Source organism: Engraulis encrasicolus, chromosome 24, assembly GCF_034702125.1.
Source record: "Engraulis encrasicolus isolate BLACKSEA-1 chromosome 24, IST_EnEncr_1.0, whole genome shotgun sequence".
Taxonomy (NCBI): domain Eukaryota; kingdom Metazoa; phylum Chordata; class Actinopteri; order Clupeiformes; family Engraulidae; genus Engraulis; species Engraulis encrasicolus.
In genome coordinates, this window is record NC_085880.1 from 7,462,842 (window position 1) to 7,487,676 (window position 24,835).

At 45.2% G+C, this 24,835-nt stretch overlaps 1 protein-coding gene across 3 annotated transcripts in view; it reads right to left on the reverse strand.

Annotated features, from left to right (window-relative positions):
* The window catches only part of ide (insulin-degrading enzyme), a 44,396-nt gene that overhangs the window by 12,606 nt on the left and 6,955 nt on the right, over nt 1–24,835 (reverse strand). For 2 of the 3 annotated variants that reach the window (XM_063191553.1, XM_063191556.1), the window contains exons 4-16: nt 21,150–21,319; nt 19,705–19,827; nt 18,175–18,287; nt 17,649–17,811; nt 15,725–15,817; nt 14,845–14,936; nt 14,472–14,552; nt 13,058–13,161; nt 9,063–9,165; nt 8,314–8,436; nt 7,596–7,678; nt 6,640–6,784; nt 195–305 (exon numbers count right to left, since the gene is read on the reverse strand). In XM_063191553.1, coding sequence (XP_063047623.1) covers nt 195–305; nt 6,640–6,784; nt 7,596–7,678; nt 8,314–8,436; nt 9,063–9,165; nt 13,058–13,161; nt 14,472–14,552; nt 14,845–14,936; nt 15,725–15,817; nt 17,649–17,811; nt 18,175–18,287; nt 19,705–19,827; nt 21,150–21,319 — 1,504 coding nt within the window. Of the gene's footprint in view, nt 1–194; nt 306–4,838; nt 4,984–6,639; nt 6,785–7,595; nt 7,679–8,313; nt 8,437–9,062; nt 9,166–13,057; nt 13,162–14,471; nt 14,553–14,844; nt 14,937–15,724; nt 15,818–17,648; nt 17,812–18,174; nt 18,288–19,704; nt 19,828–21,149; nt 21,320–24,835 lie in introns of all 3 variants that reach the window. The other variant, XM_063191554.1, reaches the window with a different exon arrangement.

Consider the following 24,835-nt stretch of genomic DNA (forward strand, 5'->3'; position numbering starts at 1 on the left):
CACCTTCATAACTCCGTCCGTCTTGAACGTCAGGCACATTTTTTTCAATTGTTCGACCTGCTATGTATTGTGAGACAAACTGGAGGAGTTGAAATCAGAAAAAAAAAAAATCAACAGTTGTACCATGTGAAACATTCCGCACGCAAGCATCTGTCAGTGTTGGACACGTGGGGTAAGAATGGGCCTTCACTCACCGCCTCCTTGATGATGTCGAAGCGCTTCTCATCGATCTCAAACGTGGCCATCTTCTCCACAATCTTCTTCAGCAGGATGTGCTGCTTGTCGTTGTAGCCCTTTACTGTGAGCTGGGAGGAAACACACACAGGGGTCAGACCAATCTGGACAAAGAGTTTGTGTGTGTCTCTGTGTGTGTAGAAAGCATACAAGACAGAAATGTAAAAAGAGCCAATGTGCAAGTAGTTGTGTCAGTGAGTGGAAGTGTGTGCGCGCGTGTGTTAATTGTGTGCAAGTTGCGTTTGTGTACTGCTAAAGCAAAAAACATTTGGTGCACTTGGATGATTCTCAGATGATTGGGGTTAATTTAGTACACACACACACACACACACACAGTTGCATTCCTGCACATCTTCTAAGGTTGAAAAGTGCACAGCTGATGACCTCATCAGAATGCATCCCAGTCACCACTCCAGGATACTAGCTTTGAGGGGTTCAGACTCTATACCAGGGTTGGAAAACTTTCATTCGAGGGGCCGTTTGAAATTTAATTAAGTCCTCCAAGGTCTGTACTCGGAACACAATCCAGGACTTCCTCTTGCCATCTTTAAAACCCCACCTTCGCTAGGTCCCCTGAAAATATAAACTTGATTGCATTGCAACAGTAACTTCTAAGACTTCTTTACGAAACATGTCATATTTCATGTGAAACTGCATAACATTAAAATTGTGTCCGTGCGTGCGTGTGTCCTGTTCCACCATGTCAAGCAACTCCTCTTTGCATCAGCAAAAGCCTGGGCTAGAGTTCTCTTCACTTCATCCTTCCCTCCCCCTCCCCCTCCCCATCCCTACTTTTCCCTCCCATGCCGCAAAAACACCAGTTTAGCCCCATCTCTCTGTGAAACTCAGGGCTGCACAGTCTCACGAGGGGGAAGAAACGCCAAACCTCAAATCTCCAACTATTCTCACTAGGCAATTATACCGGGTGGTGGATTGGTGCAAAAACTGCCACCGAGTGGAGTGACAACTGGTAGGTTGAGGCAACGATTGCTGAATTCATTCATTCTCACTTCCTGTCTCAGAGACGCACACAACCAAAACAATATGTAAGAGTGGCGAGTAAGCCCCCATGGCAATGCACATCCCAGCCAGTCAGAGCTAGCGAGTGACTGAGACAGAGAGACAGACAGACACACAAAGACAGACACAAAAAAGGTGTTGACAACAGAGGACAGATGAGAAAAAAGGGACGCGCCTCAACATTGACTGTCTGACTCAAAGCCCTTTAGCAGACAAGCAAAATACCCCATCAGAGACTGCCTGTGTGTGTGTGTGTGTGTGTGTGCGTGTGCGTGTGCGTGTATATATTTATTTATCTCCTTTGACAGTCATTGGTCCCCATCTCCCATCTCTCCAGACAGACAGCCCTCGCTGTTCTATTTTCAGCCCCTGTGAGTGCTCTCCTCCCCAGGGGAGAGGCCCCACTGACTGGACACTTCACACACAAAGGGGCATCTCAGAAGACTGGAGGGGGCGGTGGTGGTGGTGGTGGTGGCGGTGGCGGTACAGACAGAGAGAGAAAGGGAGGCAGGATGAGGGGGATTGAGGTCAGCAAAAGACGGGAGAGAATCTGGAGGAAGAATAACGTGGAGAGGAAGAGTGGAGAGAAAGAGAAGGATGAGAAAAGTGAGGAGGAGAGAAGTATGACTGAGAAAAGAGGAGAGGAGGATGGCGAGCTCTTTTTAAGGTCTGCCTGTGGCTGATGAGTGCTGTGCCGTTTGTGCCTGACGTCTATGACATTTCTGCTGACTCACGGGGACAACAGATAGAATGCTTAAAAAGGAGTAAATACGCCTAGACCTGGGAAGGAGGAGTGTGCGTGCGCGTCCTTACAAGCATCTGTGAGAGAGCGAGTATGACAGAGTGCCTGTGCGAGAGAATGCGGGTGTGCGTGCGTGCGTGTGTGTGTATGCATGTGAGAAAATATCTGTGGGTGTGTGTCAATGCACGTGTTTGAGAGGGTGTGTATAACTGTGTGTGTATAAGTGTGTGTGTGTGTGTGTGTGTGTGTTGGTGAGCGGAGGAGGGCGAGGCACACTGTGCTCTCTGGCTGACATTGACAACTAGACACAGCAGACAAAATAGTGTCGCTCCAAATTAGGCACTTCTCTCCCGGCTGGGTGGATGCGCACGCTGAGTGTCTCTGTGCCTACCCTCTCACTCCGAGGTCCTGTCAGAGAACTTTTATTTCTTCACATTTTTTGAAAGAAAAACTCCCTTCACAGGCAGCAGTCACAGTCGGGTGACAATGACGTCTACTGAAGCGTTGAATAAGTGAGTACACAGTGTTTCAAATGCAGACTAACTGCAGTACTTCAACAGTCACTATTGTTAGAAAGAACACACTAGAGTTCTCAACGGGCCTGAAAATGTCAACCCGACCCTACCCGGCCCGTGGCTTTTAAAGCCAGAGCCCGATGTTACCCGACACATCACTGGAATTATCTAACCGAACCCGGCCCGAGGCCCGAAGTCGGGGGTCGAGTTTCCCCACGTTATCCTATGGAGAATGACGGGTTGTGGTGGGTCTTTAAGGGCACTTATGTGCAGTAAATTGCATAACCCACTTAAAAACCTAGTGAAAAGATATTTTCCACAATAGAAACATAATATAAAATGGGGAAACTTACGTTCTTGCTATTTAAGCAGAATCATCCACAGCGCGATTTCAATAACCGCTTCATGCTTCACGGCAACAACAATCTATCCACCTTTTGTTTTGACTTCTAAATGTAGGCTTAGTACATTTCCATCCCGAGTATCTGATTAATGTAGGCTACGTGAAGTTGCCCCTCCCTCCTTGTTTGTTCATACGCGCGGATGAGATGGAACGCCTGGCTGTGCCAAACATTGTTTAAAAGTTTCATCAAATTTTGGTCGGCACACAAGGTTTTGGACATAGCCTACTAATTTCTAGTGGCACCTGGGCTACGGTTGATGCATGGATAAGCCATGTAGCAAAAAAGACAGATAGCCTAGGTGAGAGGATGAGATCTTCCTCGGCTGGCGAGCGCTCCCATGTGTGTGCGCGCCTTTCCTTCCCGACAGTTGCTTACAAGTCGAAAACAGCACGAAAACAGCAAAAGACAATGTGATATTTCATTCAAACAGGGCCTACACGCTCCAAATAAAACATTGGCTGGGGGGATTTTCAACCAGACCGTAGCGCGAGCAGACAGTCAGTGTGAAAAGTCAAGTCTACCGGAAAAATCGCCGTCTTCGCTGCCGCTCGCTTACCATCGGTGCACGAGCCATTTAAATAGTGAAGTGGCATATCGCAACAGCACATGCGGATTAGCCAAATTATATGCAACGAAGTCGCCAACAAAGCGTGGATTTAACGTTTAATACGCATATGCCAACGTTGTGTGAATACGGGGAAAGGATAACCTAATTGGAAAGCCACTGTCCTTTCCATAGCCTATGTAGTAGGCCTAGAAGACCGCTTCGGCTTCGTTTCACCTCATAAGCATAATTTCCATGCACTGCATTTGCTGAGACTACTAAGCATAAAGTTAGCGATCAAACTAAAAATATTGGTTGTTGTCATTACAGTATTTAATAGGCTACTATGGCTGTTGTTTAAAATAGCCATTGGATTGCCAACCGTCCCTTGTATTAAGAAACAAAAGTATGGTTCCATGAGCTGACATGGGACTCAATATCGTTAAAATTGCATCTAAGATTTTTTTTTCCCGTTTTTATTCGTTTGCGTAATTGTAGCCAGTGTAGTTTTTCTGTGCGTTCAGGGACCTCTGTCCAACTCATCATCGCTGTGATGTCATGTTTGTTTTGCATTCCGGTAGGCCTACCTTGTGATTTACAAATTAAGCACTGCGCGCAACGTTGCATGCAGCAGCCTGCCAGACCTTCGTTACGCAGGCCTACATAGGCTACATTTAAATAGATAGGCCTAGCTTTACTGACCCATCAAGGGGAAATTCGCCATGATTCACGGTAAACAGCAGAACTGATTTTTTTTTTCACTGGGCGGAAAAGATTGAGCCCGCGGACCGAACCGACCCGAGCCATATGCTTATATTTTCGACCCGAACCCGGCCCGAACCCAAGGGGCCCGTCGGGTTTGTCGGGCTGACCCGACCCGTTGAGAACTCTGGAACACACCATGCAATTATGCCCACACACACACAAAATTGAGTTAGGTGCAAAAGTGAGACTGCCCAGATTTCTGCAGTGTGCTTGTTTTTCTGATAGTCAAAGGAAGAAGAAACCAATAATGACGAGCGAGCGAAAGAACGCGAGAGAGCACGAGAGGGAGCGAGATAAACATTGATAAAGACAGAAAGAAAGACAGAAAGTAGACCACCCAAGCCAGAAAGAGTACAATCCAAAAAGCCAGAACAGAACTCCCTGCAAAAATCACACATCACAAGCCAAACCACGCTCAAATAAATATCCAAGCTTCAAAATCCAAGCCCCCCCCTCCCCAAATCCGTTCTCACCAACCACCACCACCCGCCAGGCCCGTCGCCCAACCGTCATTGGCCAGAGAGAGCTAGGTGGGTAGTGGTGGGCAGTGCGGCGGTGGAGGAGGAGGGGAGCATCGTGATTGGTCACGGTCGTGGCAAGCCGCCTGTACTTACGAGGATGGCATTCATGGCTGAGGCCACGCCATAGGCTAGGCCGGCCAGCCGGGCTGCATATGTATACTCTTTTAAATCGTCCTTCAACAGCCTGAGAAACAGGTAGGTCATGTTGCAGTGCACGGGGTCTGTGTAAAGGTAGCGGCTAACAAAGGGGAAACAAAAAACAAAAACATACAAAACAAAGTATGAAAACAAAAAGCAAGGAAAACCAAAAAAGGGGCATTTTCTTGGGGTATACCAGAGGTAGAGTTAAAGGATCAAAAAATCAAAGAGAAAGCAGAAAAAGAAAAAGAAAGCATGTGACAGATTAAAGATCGCCTCTCAACGTAATTTAATTAATATTGCCGTGTTCCCAATTGTTATTGAATGTGTTACGCGTTGGTCCTGTTTTAAAAAACGTTCTGGTTGCTTTGTTTCAAGACGTTTTTGCAAGCTGGCAAGGTGGCTTGTGGAGAAACGAGAGAGTGTTCCGTGTTTCTCGTGGAAATGCGTCTCTGATTGGCTCACTCCTCCTGCTCTCAAAGAAACGCGTCTCTGATTGGCTCAGTCCTCCAGTCCTTGGAGTGAATGTAATGGGAAACAGAGTCGCCACTTCTCCGGGTGGTACTGCACTATAGGGGCGCCAACGGAGGCGTGCAGGCTCCATTCAGGGCTGTGCTCTTTCGACAGTGACCCCTAGGCGAGCTGCAGGCACGGAGCAACAGGAGTGAGCAGGCTTTATGTATGAGGCTTTGTGCTGTGTGTGTACCTGAGAGTAGCAACCAGCTGATAGCTAAGCTAAGCTATGTTTCGGGCCACCAGACGTTGCTTGCTTTGAAAACAAGCAGAAAAAAATTACTCGACATGTTTTTAGATAAATGGGTCGATATAAACCTTTGTGGGCAACGCCTTCTTTCGACGTGACGAAACACAGAAAGGCTTTCGTGATTCGCTCGTTTCTCTGCATTATTGATGTAAATTGGGAAACACCGGGAAACACAGCCAGGAGAGTTGACGCACCGCTATGAGAGCCTTGCAAGTGAGTTTAACTTGGGGTGACCGTCCGATCTTCGAAAGGAGTGAGTAAAACTGAGTTTTATCGGAAGTTGGCCTTTAAAAAAGGGAAATCGCAAAGCGATCAGAAGAGTATGGATATGCAGCCCGTCGACCAGCGCTCCTAAGCCAGCATTATGTTGAAGTTGGCTAAGGAACAATACCATATACCTGGGGACCAGAGTTCGAATCCGGCGCAAGGTCCTTCCCCCAACTCTGTTCTGTCTCACAATAACCATCCCATTAAAAGAATAAAAATCCACCCCAAAAACCGCGTAACGATAGATGTCAAAGTTTAACAAACTTTTATTTTGGCCGATAAGCTGGCTAACAATTTTTCAGCACCTGGCTGTCCTGCAGTTTCAGCGCACAGGTGATTGCCACCACCTTGTCTTAGCATTAAAATCTGAACACTGACCAGGATATGAAGCCTTTGCCATCCCCATTTCAGTCCGTCCCCTATCTCCTTCCCCCTCTTGCTGGGGTGAAGGAGCCCTCATGTCAGACTGACACAAGTATCGGCAGTGAGGTATGAGATATGAAAATGAAAATGTGGAGGGAAAAATAGGTAGTTTCTACACATTTCTACACAAAAGGATGTGAGCGCCAGAGATGGGAGACTTCAAAAAGGTGTGGTGGGAATGGGACAGTGCTTTTGAGGGACACAAAGCACAGATGAAGAAGCACTACAGGAGACTAGTGTGGAGAGTGATGGGGGGGCGGAGGGTGGTTGGCCGGACCGGTGCGATACAACGCTGATACTTACATACATCCCATAGATGGTATTTTGCAGGTCATAGTTGAGGCCGGCGAGCTCGGCTGCATATGCATACTCGTTGAGGGAGTCCTTGAGGAGCTCCAGGTACAAATAGGCCATGTTACAATGCAACGGGTCCACGTATGCAAACGGGCTGTGGGGAAGAACAGTGGCCGTCAGCCCCAACACACACAGACACACAAACACACGTATACATACATACACAAACACTCCAAGCACTTCAAAAAGGCAACAGAGGTGTTTGCAGTGGTGATTTGCAACACCGTGTTAGTAGAGACGACAAGAGACAGTTTGATTAGTGAGAAGGGACAGAAATACAAAAGGGATTTTGCTATAAAACAAACACAAAAAAGTCACTCAGAACAAGGCATTCCACAGCTTCAAACATAATTCTGCTTTGATTATGCGTTTGCTTCATCAATGCACACAATGGCGAGAATGAGAATGTTTTGGGAGTTGAGGACAAACTCAATCGTGTGCTAATCATAAAAGACCAAATAAGACAGACAAGCGGCAGACGTGAGGATCGCATAATGAAAGATTAGGCAAAACAACTGAGCAGTACGCTCGGTTAAGCAGAAAAGCAATGGCAAAACAAAAGCGGGGGAGAACAAAAATCAAGAAGCGTTCATTCCTCACATTAAGCCATTTAGCAAACAAGGTGGCATCCAAGCAGACAAGAAATGACAAACATTTTGTTCTCAGCAGAGGAAAAGTACTGTGGCACAGTTAGTGGTGGCTATTGTGGAAAAGTACGTTTTGAGTCTTCAATAAGTTTGAGCTTTAAGCAAACAAACAAAAAAAAGACACAAGACAAGGACTTGGCTTCTAATGCTACATTTTTTAAGCTCTGAAAAGACGGAGAAGGGGGTCGGGTCTATAGAGAGATGAGAATAGCACAATGCCCCATCCCACACAACCCTCACCCTCCCTTGCTGACCTACCTGAAGAACTCAAAGTTCAGACAGGCTTTGGGCAGGAAGAACTTGTCGTCCTGCTTGAACCAGACTTTACTCATAGCAGTGTCCTGGAACAGGGGGAGGAGAAGAGAAGAAGGAGGGAAAGAGAGGAGAGAAGAAAAGAAGTAGAGGATTTTTTCAGGTGAACACAAGTGAAGTGACCGCCACACCATGTGTAGGTTCTTCTGATCAAAATCCCCTTCACTCTGCTATCCAACTTAAAAGACAACTTTAGGTAGGGTAACACTACTTTAGGCTAGGGTAACACTACCCTAGACTTGTCAGTACCTGAGGGTTCTTTTTTACTCTTCTTCAGCCTTTTCCGAGATCCTGGTCATTGCAATGGGGGCATATGTTTGTTTACATTTCAAAAAAAGCTCATATCTCGGAGAGGGCTGAGCCGAAAAATATGACATCACCAGATACTGACAAGTCAAGGGTAGCGTGAGCAATACAACAGCATATTGAAATTGACTGAAGTGGTCCTTTAATTCTTCAAAAGTATTTCAAAAGAGGACAGCCAACACAACAGAGATTTAGAATTCAACTTCAGCCCAAAACCAACTTCTTGACATAACAGTTTCACTTGATTAGCAAACTGAGATCCACTTGAAAGAATATCAATGGCTTTAGCTTTTATACAACTGTACACATGAGATGAGTCAGAGCAGGGGATTTATAAGATGAGGTGGCGGCAGCGCACCTTTATTAACGTGGGGGTGGGGGGTGCATCCTTCTCCAGCGTGTAGATCTCAAAGTTGGTGGGAATAAACTCGTTCTTCATGGGGAGCTTGAACTTGCCGTTGAGGTCGGCATTCTGCCATTTCTGTAAGCAAATAAGACGGGGGCAGAGACAGACAAAGACAGAGCTATGGTTATGTGCGCGTTAGATCACATTGCACTCTTCTCTTGCATGTCACACACACACGCACTTACTTAGGCCTGGGGAGAGGTTGTTCCCTAGCGCTCCAAGTCATTAAAGCAGCTTCATCACAACCCCAATTCTTCTTTTCACAGCTCATGCAACACCTCAAAAAGGTCACCTTGACTTTGGAGGCGATGCACGGCACAAACACCCTGCAATTGACCCACTCAGGAAAACCTGATTTTCTTTGAAGGATGGCTGGCTTTGAGTGAGCTTCGCTGAAGCTTCCCTTTATTCATCACCAGCCGAAGTGGCTAGTAAGTTGGTCTTTCCTACCAGACAAACTGAAATTTCACCAGCATTTGGCCTGTTGGCTGGTGTTAATTCAGAGCCCTGATAAAGGAGACTGACGTAATATAGCTGCACTGTGATTTGGCAGTCACAGTCAAGCCATTTGCCCGGTAGCGAATATTCACCTTTTGCAACCGTATGGAAGGTTTGGAGCAGATTCCACAGCAGTTATAATAAAATAAGGTGGTCCTGGACCAAAAAAAGATATTAACATGAGCTGCAAATCCCTCTCTTACCTTAATAACATCTTCAGAGATGCTCTCCTGCTTGTACTGAGTGCCATACCACTCCTCCTTCTTATCCGTCTGCCCTTCAAACGACTTTGACACCACCGCAACTCTGCAGGGGGAAAAGGCAGAAAGAAAGACATGGTAAGTGACTCTGCCCAGCTCTCCAAGCTGACAATAACATGTGCACAGACACACGTAATTGCAGTGCCCCTAGGTGCATCTGATGCGCTTTCCCATTCCAGGGACCCCACGTGTTATGATGATGGCCTCTGAGGTTTGTGGGGTGTCGTGCCATGCTGCACTGGGCCGATCGATAGGCTATGTTTAGAGGCAGATGCACCTTGCCTTCCTAATACCCAGCCAGTCAGTCCAGCCCAGCCCACCTCACCCCTCCAGTCTCCCCCTCGCCTCTCCACTCCACCTCAGCCACTCCCATGATCGATGCGCAGCTCTAGGGACTACTGCCCGGAATAGCGAGGCGAGGACATTTGCCAATGGACACGGGGAACCCGTATCACAGGGGGAAATTATAGCCAAGAAGAAGTTTGGTGAGGAAATAAACAAATGCAATAGAGAAGACAAGTCAACGTATGCCTAAGGTCCAAGAGAGAGGAAGGTGGAGAGACACTAAGACCAAGGCCATAGATGCAGTAGTCACTGACGACAGTGGTTTAATAAACACACAAGAATCTTTGGCATAAACCATGATAATTAAAGTGGATACTTGGTCAGTGTAAACAGCACTCCATGCATAAAATGAGACATGTTCTCCACTTCAAACCTAGATCATGGCTCGATGAAAGTGAAAGAAAAAGTGAAAGCCCATTGGGAAACTCCAACTCCCATTTGTCATTGTGACACAGCACTCCACAGCACACAAGTGAACACTGCACACTGCACACAACGAAATTGCATTTATGCCTCACCCGTGCAAGGGGGCAGCCCTCAGTGGCGCCCCATGGGGAGCAGTGCGGTGGGATGGTACCATGCTCAGGGTACCTCAGTCATGGAGGAGGATGGGGGAGAGCACTGGTTGATTACTCCCCCCACCAACCTGGCGGGTCGGGAGTCGAACCGGCAACCTCTGGGATGCAAGTCTGAAGCCCTAACCGCTCACCCATGACTGCCCATTAAAGGGGTATGCCACTATTTTGGGGCTTAATACAGTTAAAATCGTTGGCTGGGGTTTATTAAGGTGGTAAAGTGTCTTATTTTTCATGTTAAGCGTTGTCTTGCTTTAAGACAAGTTAAAAGAGGGAATATGTCGCTAAGATAGTGAAAGTCAATGGATCCGTGTAGCCTTGTAGCATGCTACACGGATCCATTGACTTTCACTAGCTTAGCGACATATTCCCTCTTTCAACTTGTCTTAAAGCAAGACAACGACTTACATGAAAAATAAGACACTTTACCACCTTTATAAACCCTGGCCAACGATTTTAACTGTATTAAGCCCCAAAATAGTGGCATACCCCTTTAAGACATGCAGCCATTTTGTAACGTCTCGAATCATCATCGACTCCTCATCATCAGTATTCACTGTAGGAACACAAACACGGTGCTTTCATGTCTTGATTGTTATATGACAATAAGTAATCTTTGACACCATTAACTTCGGTTATGCAACTACAAAAAAGCTAAATGTTTAGCAACAGAGAGAAAAGGAAGGAAAAAAAGGGAGTGATTCAGCACTGAAGGACGACAAAAGACCTTCCTGCTGTGCCCGAGCGAAGGAAATGTTGCCGTGATATTTTTATAGCAACTGTATGCGGGCCAGGCCAAAGCAATAAAGCTGATCCAATTTCAGCGTGGCGGCTGCTAAAGCCATCTCTGCACCCCAGCGTCCACTCCCACCGCATCCCCAGTGTCTACCCCCTCCACTCCCACCGCAGTTTGGATTTGAGTGCCGCGCCGCTAGGGGGGAGCGGATTAGAGGGAAGAGCTGAGCTGCCTGCCTTTGTGTCTGAGATTGTGGCGCAGTGAGGGCGCACGCACACACACACACACACACACACACAACCGTGCTGTGATAGATGGTATGCCCTCTTGGCGTGTCTAAATAAAGAGGTACTGTATACCCGGCGCTCACACTCTGCCCAGTCATGCCCAGACCACACAGGTTGGAGATGCAACAAAATGCAAATGACCATGATTTAGCAAGGATCATACAATGCTAAAAGCACATATGTGAACTTGTTTCCAAAATGGTTTTGGTGGCTCGTCCAGGGTAAAGTGAGACAGTTTAACGAGACAGTTCAGAGCGCTACAAAGCTATGGCCATGCATTACTAGAGAAGAGGTTGGACACCTAATCTGAGATGGTCGTCTTGGTTACCGCAGTCTTATTGCACAGTAGAGAGCAAGCCCTTGACCAAAGAGATTCAGACAAGATTACTGAGAAACAACTTAAAGAAAGTGTTTAGCCGATGTACTTCTACAGCTTATAAAACACAGCACCACACTTTTTCAAAAACCATTGCATTAAAGTACATTCACTCAACCTTGACAGAAAGGCAAACAAAACTTAATTCAATTACTGGTTTTCTCAGTGTGATTTTAGATCTATTAAATCTGCTGAATCAAATCCAAACCTGTTAAACACAGCTAACCATAGCAAATAAAGTATGCCAATTTAGCAGATTTGGATCAAATATTGAGGATGCTAAAATTAAAATGGCAATAAGAAGCTTCAGCATCTTTACATCTACAGTGACCATATCGGCCAACCAACCATGACGATCATAAATGTTCCACATATTTTAATCTCCAGAATGAATGGGTATGGTGAAAATGCTGAGATATTTTTATATAAAATCTGATTGCTCTTCAATGTACCATGTGTCTCAGCATTACCAGACCACACATCTTCCCAAAAAAGCAAGAAAAAAAGAGACTGCATTCAGGCGAGTGCCACCCTCTACGGCTCCTTGGTAAAACCATTTCCAGAATTTAGGACATGCTGAGCATGGGTGTTTTCTGCTAGACTCTGATATCACATCACATTAGGAGATGCTTTTAACCAAATCAACTTCCAAACAAGGACATAAACAGCTACAAATGTGCAGGGAAATACTGTTTACATATGCCTTTTTTTTTTGGAAGAGTGGGTTCAGACATGATTTCAGCATAATGCCACTGATGGCTGGATGCCAACAGAAGTCTCCCCATATTGTGATAAGATGGAAGACAAGATGGGTCAAGAACAAGACAAGATGAAGAAAACAAAACACATCCCCCAAACCATGTAAAAAGAACAACAAATACACCTTCTCTTTGATGCTGCGAAGGAAATTGAATCTGCTCTCCCTAGCTACCCCGCTAGCATTCCTGAAAAGCAGAGGTAAATAAAAAGGTAAGCTTCAGAAAAAAGGAAAAGATGGTCGACTGTCTTGAATACAAATTGGCCTGTACCTCAGGTTCCGTTGCACAACTTAAACCAATTTCAAGGCACAGGAAAAACACAAAGCAACCTGGCCAAGAATTAAAAGGGGCATTTTGCTTTTCTGAAGACAACCTTTCCCGTCAAAACTGAAAAAGGAGGGTTACCACTGACCACCAAGAGCTGGGAAAACATTTTTTTCTCAAACAGCAAACAGTAACACGCCTTTGGTTGCCAAACCAATGACCTGTGTGAAGGACATGACATGGACTGTTGCCAAAATCCAGCTATGACACTGGACTGGCAGATCTAAACCGTAGCTAGGAGATGTGCAAGAAGGAGTCAGTCACCGCTGGCTAAGTTAGTGCTGTCCAAGATGGTGCTACCAAGCTACAAAAATGTGATTTTAACCAAGATGAACCACACCACTTGTCACCAATGTAACAAAGTAGGACAAAGTCCGGTCTTCCTTATGAACAGTGTCTACCTTAATAGTCTCTTCACATCGATTTGTGTGTTTCACATAAGGTTATTTTAGCCATTGTAGGAGCTATGCATACAGCACATGTCAAAGCTGAAGACACCTGCCAAGAAATGACCTCAACTCGTGCTTCGGTACCCACCTGACATTCTCTGGTCGCAGTTTGTCCAGCACCATCTCGATCAGGTCTGGCCGGAAGTCCTCCAGCAGATACTCCGCTGCCAGAATCTCCTCCAGCGGGTAGTACTGCAGACAGACAGGGGAGTCATCCAATCAGCATTAGAGATCACACACACCACCAACCAATCATTGCACCAGTCACACACTACACCACCCAATCAGTACAAGCTGCGTACGAACCCAGTCCAATCCTTTTCTTTAACAGTCCAAGCAAGCATTGACAAGATGGCTTAAGCCTTGGGCCAGTAGGGTCACTGTTACACATACACACAGAGCTACACAAGCACTGTTGCCATGGCTGCCCCATACTAGGACCTGAGTGACTATAGACTTAAAGGGACAGTTTGGTCAATTTCAACATGCTGTTGTATTGCTCACGCTACCCTTGACTTGTCAGTACCTGGTGATGCCACATTTTTCGGCTCAGCCCTTTCCGAGATATGAGCAATTCTAATGGGGGCAGCGTTTGTTTACATTTTTAAAAAATGGAACATAGGCCAACTCCAAATATTTTCCCAAAAGGTACTGCTGTTTGCTAGTTGTCTGCTGATGTTTTATAACCTTTTGGATGTTTTTGGGAATAAATAAAAATGTTTTTTTGAAATGTAAACAAAGAGCTGCCCCCATTACAATGACCAGGATCTCGGAAACGGCTGAAGAAGAAGAACAAAAAATCTCAGGCACTGACAAGTCCAGGGTAGTGTGAGCATTACAACTGCATGTTGAAATTGACCAAACTGTCCCTTTAAAATCATGAGATAGTGCAATACAATTGCAAATGCCAAGTTGAAGCAGTATGCTTTGTTGAAGTGAAATAGGCATCAACTTTTCTTCAAGAAGCCAGAGGTGATAATCAAAAAAAGGTGAGGTGAGTGTTTAGCGAATTCCATCTCATCTGTTAAGAGCAGCTCTTGTAAGAGTACAATTTATACATTAGTGCAATGCATTTTAATTGCATCTCACATTGCTTTATTGAGTATAGGATGTCTAACTTGACATGACCTTTCATTGTGGCAATTTCTCTGCATGTCTGGGTCTATTTTACAAAGACCATCCATCTCCAATGTGAAAGACACTCTTCAGGGAAGAATCACACAGTGGAGATTGCATTTGCAGTCCTCCAGTGTCAATGGGCCCAGCCTACGGAGAGCCTCAGGTGGTACATGATGAATGTCTTATACCCAGAGGGAGCACGACCTATTACTAAACCCTCCCACCAACCCCACAACCCAGCCACCCACCCACAAAGTCTCCCACAAAGCTTCAATTACAGAGACCGAATGACATCAGCAGTGGCACTGGCTGGTTACCATGATGACAACCTTTCCCTTCCATCCCCGTGGAGACTGATGAGGGAGAAAGGAGAGCGAGCTTACGTGCAACAGGCCGGCTACTTTAGACGTGTAGCCCCGAGGACGCTCCTTGTCCTTGAAGCGAAAGGCAACATTGTTGAGATCCTGCAGAGAGGGAGAGAGAGAGAGACAGACAGACAGACAGACAAGACAGACACAGACAGACACAGAGAGAGACGGAGAGACACATTTAGTAAAATCCAGTGAGTGTGAGAGAAGGAGTGAAACAAAAAAAGCAGGTATAAAATATAGAAAGAACAGAGAAGGAAAAGAAGGCATGAGCAGGAGAAAAGGAGAAAGAGGAAAATATTCCAAGAGCCTCAGACGGCAGAAAGTGGGAGGTTGCAGCCGTGTCCAACAGATGAGGCCAAGACTAGCTGACGGCCGCTGTGCTCACCTTACATTCCTGAAACACCCACTCCTGTGGGCCCTCTGTACGCAGCTTCTGGACATACTGGAACATGTGGAAGATGATGTCATCCACATGCACTGTAAACACACACACACACAAACAGGAGGAAAAGAAACGCAAATGAGCACACAATCAGAGCAACAGTAACCATAACCAATCCAAATCGCCACCATTGTATCAGAATAGTATTAGTAAATAATCGATATGTATCGATGCATCGATCCTATGACCGCTGATCAAATCGAATCAAATCGTATCGTGGGGCATTCTTAAGCATCGAAAATAATCAAAACGCTGGCCTCTGCACAATGCCCTAGCTCCATAACATAATAGAAGTGGAAAAGTAATTGGACAAAATCAAATTGAAGGGCATTCTTAAGTATGGAAAGTAATCGAATTGCTGCCTTTAAAAAAAAAAACACAACGATATCGAATTGCATCATGGAGGCTGTTACACCCCTAGAAGAGTAGGTAGAGCGCTTCTAGTATTCCTCAAACAAAACAGCTGGTGCTCTTGGAGGGTGTAATGTTTAACTGCTGATGAGGGCCGTGGGGCCGATACGCTTTGGTGATTTTTAATGTACTAGCCCACTAAAAAAAGATTTTTTTAAATCAACTGAAGTGCCTGAACCAAGGATTTTTCTCTTTGATTTTTGTTGCCCACCATTTGTATTTACTGTAAATTGCGTTTTATGATACTTGTGCAGCATATTATACAACCGCACTTTATATGCTTGGGCTGTGGAGCAAATATCTTTCAGAGTCAAATTCCTTGTACTTAAACGCAAGTGTACCTGACTGGCAAATAAAAACGTCTGAGTTGATTCTGATTGTGATTGAAAGGTGAAGTGAACAGAGTACTTACAAAGTCCTTCTTCTGTGAGGTCGACATTTATGATGAAGAACATGAATCCTTTGGCGCCCTCTTTCTGGCCGCCAACTAGCGTGTTCACCCATCCTGTAGGAGCAAAGAGAAGTCATTAGCATCACTGGAGAAGACAGTCAGGTTGGAAGGAGCTGGACTTCGAATCCTAAACCGAGGAGCTTCGTCAATTTCATGTTGATGTTAGGAAGCCTTAAAAGCCTTGTGTTGAGGTGAATGTCAAAAGAAATTGACCTGATAAAAGTCTAAGAACGAAACACGAATTAAGTAAAAGTGAAAAGTCAGTGCAGTGCAGAGTTTTTCCCTGATTAGAGACGTACGGGTCATTTCCAACGCCTGCCAGCCGAGTACACCTGCAGAGCAGAGCACCCTGCCAGCAGAGGCGTACCAAAAACAAAATCACGAGTTGATATTTTATTTTGATAAGTCTAGAAGATGATCATGTCCAGTTGCTTAACTCTGTTGTCACTGGAATACATGACTAGGACAGGAACGTTCAGACTATTTTGAGGCTTATGCCCGTCGTTATACATCCTGAACATCCAGATTTTTTAATCAAGTAGCCATGACGCCAATAAGATGAAATTGTTTGCTCCGTCTGCGCCCATGCGCGTGTAGTCCAACCCCATCAGACCAAGCACATTAGCACCAGTGCAGAGAACTCAATCCCAGCCAGTTCCAGTAAAACCCACACAGGCACAAGGGTGCCTGAAGCAGCTCCTCAAGAAAGCTTAGCTCATCAATAGTTGAACTGCATACTCCGCAAAAAAAGCATTCCGCCGAAACAATTATGGGTCGATAGGGTATTGACTTACAAGTACGTGGGAAAGTATAATGTTAACCTGAGGTATACGTAGCAACAACTAATCCATCCAGACCAATACATGTGGAGGGACGGTATAGCCGACGAGAAACCATCACCTAGCTCAGCAGAACACGTTATTGGACATAATGACCAATTACCCAACTAATGCATGGAGCCAATGGCACAATCACAGCATTTCCCTCTCGAGTAGATAGCCCCAGGCCTGACAGAAGAAATACATCTCAGCACTTTTTGAAATAAGAAAAACCGAGCAACTTCTTGTATATTTTCTTGCTATTAAACTTGTGTCAAGCCTGGAAATCTGACACAGTCTGAAGATCATGCAGCCATGCATAGCACACAGCACTATGACCATCATGCTGCTTCCATGGTCTACTGTATTTATTGCTAAATGTATGGCTTCTTGTTCCCATGTCTTCCTCATTTGCATTTTGAAGCTACACATTTAACCGTGTTAAAATCCAAAAGTGCAAAATGACCATCTCTGCCATTTTTAACTGGGCTTCAGGAGAAGTGCATGCTACTACTTAATAATAATATATGTTGGCTGTGTGTACGCAACCAACATCTGCCAGTCATTCCTTAAATACAGGGACAGACAAACTGGATTGAGAAAGTAAAAGGCCTCCCAGATAGTACTTTTGTTTGTGCTCCCAACACAGACAATTTCACCAATTAGCTAATAAACCTGACTAAAGGCAGGGCTTTTTCTAGGAATTTTTGGCATGAGGGAGCATCATGGCAGGTTGCGAGGGGTGAAGGGGGCAATTTACTAGGGGCGGTCAAAAAAGTAATTTATATATTTAAAAAAAAAATAAGTATGAGGGCGCACCCACAGAGGTATGAGGGTGGAGCGCCCCTATTTCCCCGTTCAGAAAAAGCCCTGAAAGGGATATGGAAATTACCTCAAATTAGCAGCATGAACGTTGTATTAGCAGGAGCTAATGTGTGGCAGGGGTTTTACTTCCTGAACCAAGGTTGTCTGCCTCTGCTTATGCATGCAAGTCTGCTTGGTCAAAAAAAAAACTGGTTCTGGCAGCCGAGAGATGATTCAGGTGGTGATTAGAAGTGGATACTAACCTTTGGCCTTGAGTTCGGACAGCAGACTGCCAGGCCCCTCGTGCCCAATCAGGTGGCCAAGGTAGTGGCCTGGGTTGGACTTGTAGTACTTCTGAAGGTCGGGGATGGGGAACGTCACGTACAGATTCCTAATGTCCTTAATGGGGACAACTTTATAAAATTGCTGGAAAGAGACATACAGAAATGAAAAATAAGGAACGGTTATTTCAGACTGATTGATGGTTACATTTATTGTCAGTTCAGCTGCCATGGCCATATCACGGCCAATACAGATAGGAAATACTCCGTTATTACCGTTATTTCAGTTATCGTCAAAATGAGCCGTAGGCACTACAAGGAAAACAGTGACTAAGACCTATATAATGACTAAATAATGAGCTACAACAAAATTAGATGGAAAAGAAACAGAAAAAAAACACCTTTTGTAAGCAGTACGTGTGTGTGTGTGTGTGTGTGTGTGTGTGTGTGTGTGTGTGTGTGTGTGTGTGTGTGTGTGTGCGTGTGTGTGTGTGTCCAACGTGCTCACCCTCAGGTGCTCTTCCTGGAAGGGGTGCTCTGGGAACTCTGGAATAGGAACAGACTTGTTCTCCACCTCCCCAAACAGCTTCACCACCATAGAGGTCAGCTCATCCAGAGATTCTAAAGAGTCATCAATCACAAGACAGCATGTCTAAGAAAACTGCAGAGATCTCATCTTCTGCTTCTTTTTTTCCACCCACAAGATCAACATTGTGAGAGCGCTTAAACTAATCCAGATTAAATTTGCTTGTAACACAAAATTTCCAAAATGTCAACATAGAGGACAAAATGAGATTAACAACGCTAGAAAATAAATACTATTGTTCTTCGACTCTCAGCTACTACATCTTTGTAAATCATTACATGACTGCTGTGTTACTGTTACCAATGCTTAAAGAAGTATCCCTCAAACCCCATTGATTTTTGGGGTACGAGTATAAATCAATACAGTAAATACACACTCTCTCCTAAGCGATTTCAGCAACCTCCCTAGGAATTGGTGTTTCTCTTAACTGGTGTAAAATTCTAGGAACCTGCTATTCGAGTCATCATGCAAGTTCATAAATATACATTGTACTTCATGTTTATGTGTCAATGCCAAGTGTCACAACCCTGGTTAATAGAGCTCTGAACACAAACCATCATCCGACACTCACTTTCTCCAATTATACATATAATTCCCAATGATCCCATGAGCACGGGCAAATATAGGCAGTACATCAATATTTGAACACCCCCCCCCAATTTAGGCTGGAATACAATTCCGTAATAGGGCACACAAGCTAATTTGGAAATTCTCATGACCCTTTTTTTGGACCAAAAATCTAGTTCGAGCTGAGAAATAGAGAAGCCATTTCAGTTTTTAACACCTGCCACTAGGGGTCAGTCACCACAAAAGGAAAACTACCATCATCGCAGTTCATCAAGAACATGGTATGGAACAATGTTTGATGAGGATGCAGAAATAATTTCCATGTATGCGTTCCAATATGCAACCTTGCTTCCTCCACTTGTGCTTATGGCCTCGCCCCACCTCCTGGCCCCTCCTCCGTGGAGAAAATACATTTTCCCAGCTGTCAGCCTAGCCACAAAAACTTTTGGGGGACTGTTTTTCATTCACCATCCCAATTGCAAATGAGAAAAAGACAATTGAGCTTTTGCAAGATATTGCAATATAATGCTGTTGTCAGTGATATCATGACATATTCCTTCCTGGTACAAGGCCACAAGCACAAGTGGAGGAAGCAAGGTTGCATATTGGAACGCACCCCTTAAGTGCTGGCAAATTGGTCACCTAGTTTGTAGGTCTTCATCTTTCACTAGCACACACATACACACAGGGGGACGGAGTGATCAGTTGTACCAGGCCCAGGGAAAAGCGGGACCCATAATCGGTACCCCATTACATTGTGAGTATATATGGGGGACCTTTCAGATTATTTTGTCCCTGGCCGGCCAAAAAGCTGTAGGCAGCGCGCGCGCACACACACACACACACACACACACACACACACACACACACACACACACATCTCACCTCTGCCCAGCACACACAGACCCATGAGGTTTGATGAGTAGAATGTGGAGTGGAATTTCAGCAACTCCTGGCGGACATCGATTCCATCTTTAGACGGTCTCGTCTCCAGGGTCAGCTTGTTCCCTGAAAATGAAATAAATAAAGACAGTGTTACACACCTCAACCTGAACCGTCTCGTCCGCCAAAAGCACTGGCTTTCTCTTCTTCTCACCTTCATATTCTGTTCATTTGAAAGCAGAGTCCTTCAGGCAAACACAACATGTGAACTGGAAAGGGTAGAAGTTCAAACCCCAATTCCCTGAACCTAGGAACTTCACTTTCTTGGCCCCTTTTGCTTGAGTGCATTGTCTGGGGGGACTCACACAGAGTCTGCACGAAACTCTCCGCAGTTAGCCTAGTTTCTGCATGAGTCGTCTGCACTACTCTGCAGAGGGGGTGGGGGTGGGTGGGTTGTCAGGGCCACAGTGACTACTAGTATTGAATTGGGCTCATGACCCATCTACACCATTATTCAGCCAAGGCTGAATAATTTACTGCAGCAAAAAAAAGCACTGTACACCTGTGTGCATATTATTCACACTGAACCCCCAGACAAGAATGCGAACAAAATTAACATGACTCAATACTGCCACCACGTGGCTACTGGGAGTTCAGTTCAAATTGATCTTGCTGACTAATTCTCGGATAAAACACTGGCATGGAGGTCATCATCAGACTGGCTGATTGAGGACAGAGGAAGGGAGAAACAAGGTTGGTGATCTAAAAAGGTAACTGAAGGTTTGCTTCAGGGCAAACATGCAACTGCCCTCAGCAACATGTGGAGATTTATCTCACATCATTTTACATGGGTAACACCTTGCCAACAATTGTCCATTTCAAACTTGAATGAGAGATTGAGGTCACTCAACTTGAGAAACAGGTTCATAGATTTAATTCAATGTATTGACATAGGGCTGTTGGTAGGGATTCTTACCAACTGGCACACAACTAAACACACACATCATGTCCCATAACATTAATGCTTGGGATATGTGAACAACATACAATAGTACTTCAACTCTTTCAAACTTGCTGAGGGTGTGGTTGTGGTAATTCCAGGTGAAACATGTTAGATGACTGTAATACTCTTAATACCGGTGTAATACCAGTGCCAAACTTGCTGAAAGGATGGTTGGGTTAACGCACCATGTGTTATTTTGGCATATATGTACCGAAGTTAAAGAGGGAGTGGGTGGCGTTCCCAGTGACCCTCTCACTCAATTCACTACACAAAACCACCCATTACTCTTCAACCGTTTCAAACTTGCAGAGGGAGTGTTTGGGGTACCTCGCCAGGTGAAACAGGTTATAGACTATATAAGCCCCATGTTGCCCTTTACCAGTTCCAATCTTGCTGAAGGAGAGGGTGGCATTAGGAGGTACTAAATGTGGTCCACAAACTTTACCTGTGCCGAACTTGCTGAAGGGGTGGTTGGCATTGCCGGTGGCCTTCTCCAGTTGGAAGAGCCTCCAGGCGTCGTTCATCAGGTTCTTCTCGTGCTCGGAGTCCACCGCGTTCACTTCACGGTCCTTGCAGCTCTCATCAAACAGCGGGCACAGGAAGAACTGGGCAAACCTGCACAGACAGAGAGACAGACAGAGTTGAATTAATGGGGAACTAATCTCAATATGGAGTATGCATGTGCGCGCTCTTGTTGAATACTATAGGTATCACAAGGGCCGCCGACAGCTTTTGCTTGGCCCAGGGCAAAATAATTTGATAGGGCCCCTGATCCAATATCTACAATGTAATGAGGACACAATTTTGCCCCCAACCCCCCACCACCCCTCTCCCTGTGCCCGGGACAACTGACCCCATTGTCCCCCTGTTGTCTTCCCTGGGCATCACTCAACAAAAGTAAGCCACTGATCCGTCTTCCAACAATTAAGATCTCTCCATCTTCATAAATGTGACAAACTCTCACTCTCTCTCACTTGATCATTCACACAGAGACATTTCCACATTACTATACAAAAGGATGTGCCAAGCTAGCTTAGTCATCGATTACAAAAAAAATGCAACCTTAACCCAGAAAAAAGCAAATGACAGTTTCTACTCCAAACAATCACTTGACAATAGGTCAAAACTAAAAGTCAAAACTACAACTCCACAATTCCAGACGTTGCGAGCTCGACAACAACAGTATGCAAAGTTATTTGCATACTCAACTGCCATGCAAAAAAAGAACAGAGATGAATTGGAAAGGTCATTTGCACCACAAAGTGGCTCAGGCTAATGCATAAGCTTAACCAAACAAAGAAAACAAAAAAAACACTTTCATCAAACACGTTTTTCAACAGAAGCATGTCCTACTTGTTTGCATAGTTCAGACAAAAAAACAAAACAAAAATAGTGGTTCGCTCACCGACAGCAGCTTTTTCTAGTTAATCAACTTTATTTTACTATCAGTGAGGGCAATATTCAAGATGACAGCTGACTGACCTCATTTCACATTGTGAAACATTTTTGCAGGATGCAGCCGGTCACACAGACATCCATTCACCATCAATTTCATTCTTCCTCTTGTAGCATTTCAATACAGTATACCCTTCATGTTACTTTTTCTATTTTGGTAAGGTGTTCAGGGAGGAGGGGGTACATTTTCCTTTGAAGAACACCTTACTCTTATTACCAACAGCTGGTCAGCAACTAACCACTACATTATGCATCATTAGGCATCAAGGCAAACGACCCCGACCAGCCTGCCCCAACAATAAGTGAACAGTGGAGACAGGCAGCTACACTGTGAAGGACGGTACTGTGTACACAGGGCTCCAAATTAACTTTCATCACCAGCCAAAATGGCTAGTAGATGTTAATAACTAGCCCAACAGACACTCATTCATGGGTCAAAGAGACTAGCAAGTTTTCTTTTCTACCAGTCAAGCTGACATTTCACCAGCCTTTGGCTGGCTGGTGGGTGTCAATTTAGAGCCCTGCATGTACATAATGTAGAGGCCTTCATGTAAGCACCCCCTACAACATCAGCCCATGATGCGATCTTGTCTATTGGTAGGCTAATAGACAAGATCGCATCATGGGTCACTAAGCTGAGCACTACAGGATGCCGTTCAATGCAGGGCCGTCCCTAGGGGGTGGCGAGCTGGGCGCTCGCCCTGGGCCTCGCGCTGTGACGGGCCTCGCGCCTTGGACAATGCGATTGCAGTTTTGATTATTTAATTATTTAATGCGGTCCTTTGTAGACAATGAGATTCATGTTTGTAAAATAAACCATGTCATTCATCGCAATGCAGCACTCACGCTCCTCCACGCTCCTCCGACACCTGTAGTTTTTTTTTTTGCAACAGCATACTTTCTCGCTTAAATGTTGAACACAAAGCAGAAGTCCGTGGCAGCATTCGACAGTAGGGCGACTGACCGAGAGAAATCATCTATTTTGGTTATAAGGCAAATTAAACGCCCACTTCATTCTTCAGCATGAGGATGTTGATGTTGTCACTCGACAGGCATTTCTGCGATATCTTTTCTATGCGCAAGAGCGGCGTGCGATTCAATTTGGGAATCAGTTGATGCGCAAGAAGTGTGCGCCTCAGAGAAAATATAGCCCACCTCAAACCGATGGCTGGCTGCACATTTCTGCGATATCTTTTCTATGCGCGAGAGCGGCGTGCGATTCAATTGGGGAATCAGTTGATGCGCAAGAAGTGTGCGCCTCGGAGAAAATATAGCCCACAAACCGATGGCTGGCTGCATTGCCTCAATATGCTATAGGCTAGTGCCTTACCCCCGAATGAAAAAGGTGTAGTTATGAGACCACAGTGGAATTTGCCGTACTCAAGAGCGGACCAATTTGTTTTCAGTGTTTTAACTGATCAGACATTTTTTAACTCCAACATTGTAGGTTGCGCAATGTAGGCCTGCACCCCCATCACATCATAATTTCTCCAGAGAACAGCTCTGCACGCCCTCGTGATAAGTTTCCCGACACATCTTTTGAATATCATCACTGCTCCACGTGGACTCACCGTTGCATTTCATGTTATCATCGATGTCCATGCCGTTTCATCTTGACAGGTTTAATAGTGCGACGACGTGTCGGACCTTTATCCTTTCATTTCTCGTCTGTTTAGTCCAATGATGTGCACGCATTCTCTGCCCCTTTTCACAAGGATACCGCACTGCAACGCTGCGCAACTATTGTTTTACAGTCATAAAATGAGTGGATAGGCTACATAGCCTACAGTAATTAAAAACAGACCTTATAATATTAGTAATGCTGCGTCTATAATCTGCATCTATTATTATTATTATTATTATTATTATTATTATTATTATTATTATTATTATTATTATTAGCCTATTATTAGGCCTATTATTATTACAATACGCCCTGGCTACGAAAGTAAGCCAGGTCTATGTGAAAAATACGCTATCCTGAAAAGGGCCTCGCATCTTAAGTTCGCCCAGGGCCTCGCACCCCCCTTGGGACGGCCCTGGTTCAATGAGTGTGGAAATCCGCACTAGTTGTGCTCATATCCTCATCAAAAACCACAAACCACATAGTCATTCACTTCCTATTGGTCAGTTGAGAGATAGAGGAGTGACACGTCAGCATGTTAAGATCTCATCTTGGATCTTGTTGCTTGGGTAATATACTACATTTGCCGTCCCACGCATCCCCAACCTCTCAGTAAATATGGCTTTGCATCTTCACCTTTGACAAAATGGTCAAGAAATCACCTCACAAGCTGTGAGGATCCAATGTGCACGCGCACACGTGCACACACACACACACACACACACGTGTGTTTGCACTTAATTCTATGGTTGCATTGGCTCTTCATAAGCTTGTGTGTGTGTGTGTGTGTGTGTGTGTGTGTGTGTGTGTGTGTGTGTGTGTGTGTGTGTGTGTCACGTGACCCCCTCCCCAGGGTCACCCACCACACCAGGCTGACACCTGAGAGCAGTGCAGGCCAGGCAGATGACTCGGTGACAGGGTTAACCCCCCAACCCTCCCTGCCTGTCTGCATCCCACCCCATCCCTCCCTGCTGCACATCTCCAATGCCCATAATAAACAAGCAACATGACTCCTCTTCAGTGTTAGGGTGTCAAGAGCCTGCATGGCTTTC